At 67.1% G+C, this 246-nt stretch overlaps 1 protein-coding gene across 1 annotated transcript in view; it reads right to left on the reverse strand.

Moving 5' to 3' along the window:
• Positions 1–243, reverse strand: part of CNNM1 (cyclin and CBS domain divalent metal cation transport mediator 1) — a gene marked incomplete at its 5' end in the record, with an annotated part of 18,743 nt that extends 18,500 nt beyond the window's left edge. Inside the window, one exon of the mRNA XM_009708379.1 lies at positions 111–243. Within this exon, the coding sequence (XP_009706681.1) occupies positions 111–243 (133 nt within the window). The remainder of the gene's footprint in view (positions 1–110) is intronic.
• Between the last annotated feature and the right edge of the window lie 3 nt (positions 244–246).

Below are 246 nucleotides of genomic sequence, written 5' to 3' on the forward strand. Positions count from 1 at the left end.
CCTGCGAGGAGGCCATGCGGGCTGGGCGTCGGGGGCTGCTGACCTGGGAATCATTGGGGGTGCAGAGGGGTGCAGGGGGAGCCCAGGGGGTGGCGGCCCAGCGGCCTCACCCTTCTTGAACTCCTCAAGCAGTGTGTCGAGGCGTGTGTCGTTGAAGACGCAGTGGAGCGGGCGGCGGTAGAAGCGAGTGACGGTCTGCAGGGGGGTGCAGTCATCGGGGTCGACAAAGGCCAGGTCCTTGACGAA

The sequence above is a fragment of the Cariama cristata genome, unplaced genomic scaffold (genome assembly GCF_000690535.1).
Source record: "Cariama cristata isolate BGI_N322 unplaced genomic scaffold, ASM69053v1 scaffold15149, whole genome shotgun sequence".
Classification (NCBI taxonomy): Eukaryota; Metazoa; Chordata; class Aves; order Cariamiformes; family Cariamidae; genus Cariama; species Cariama cristata.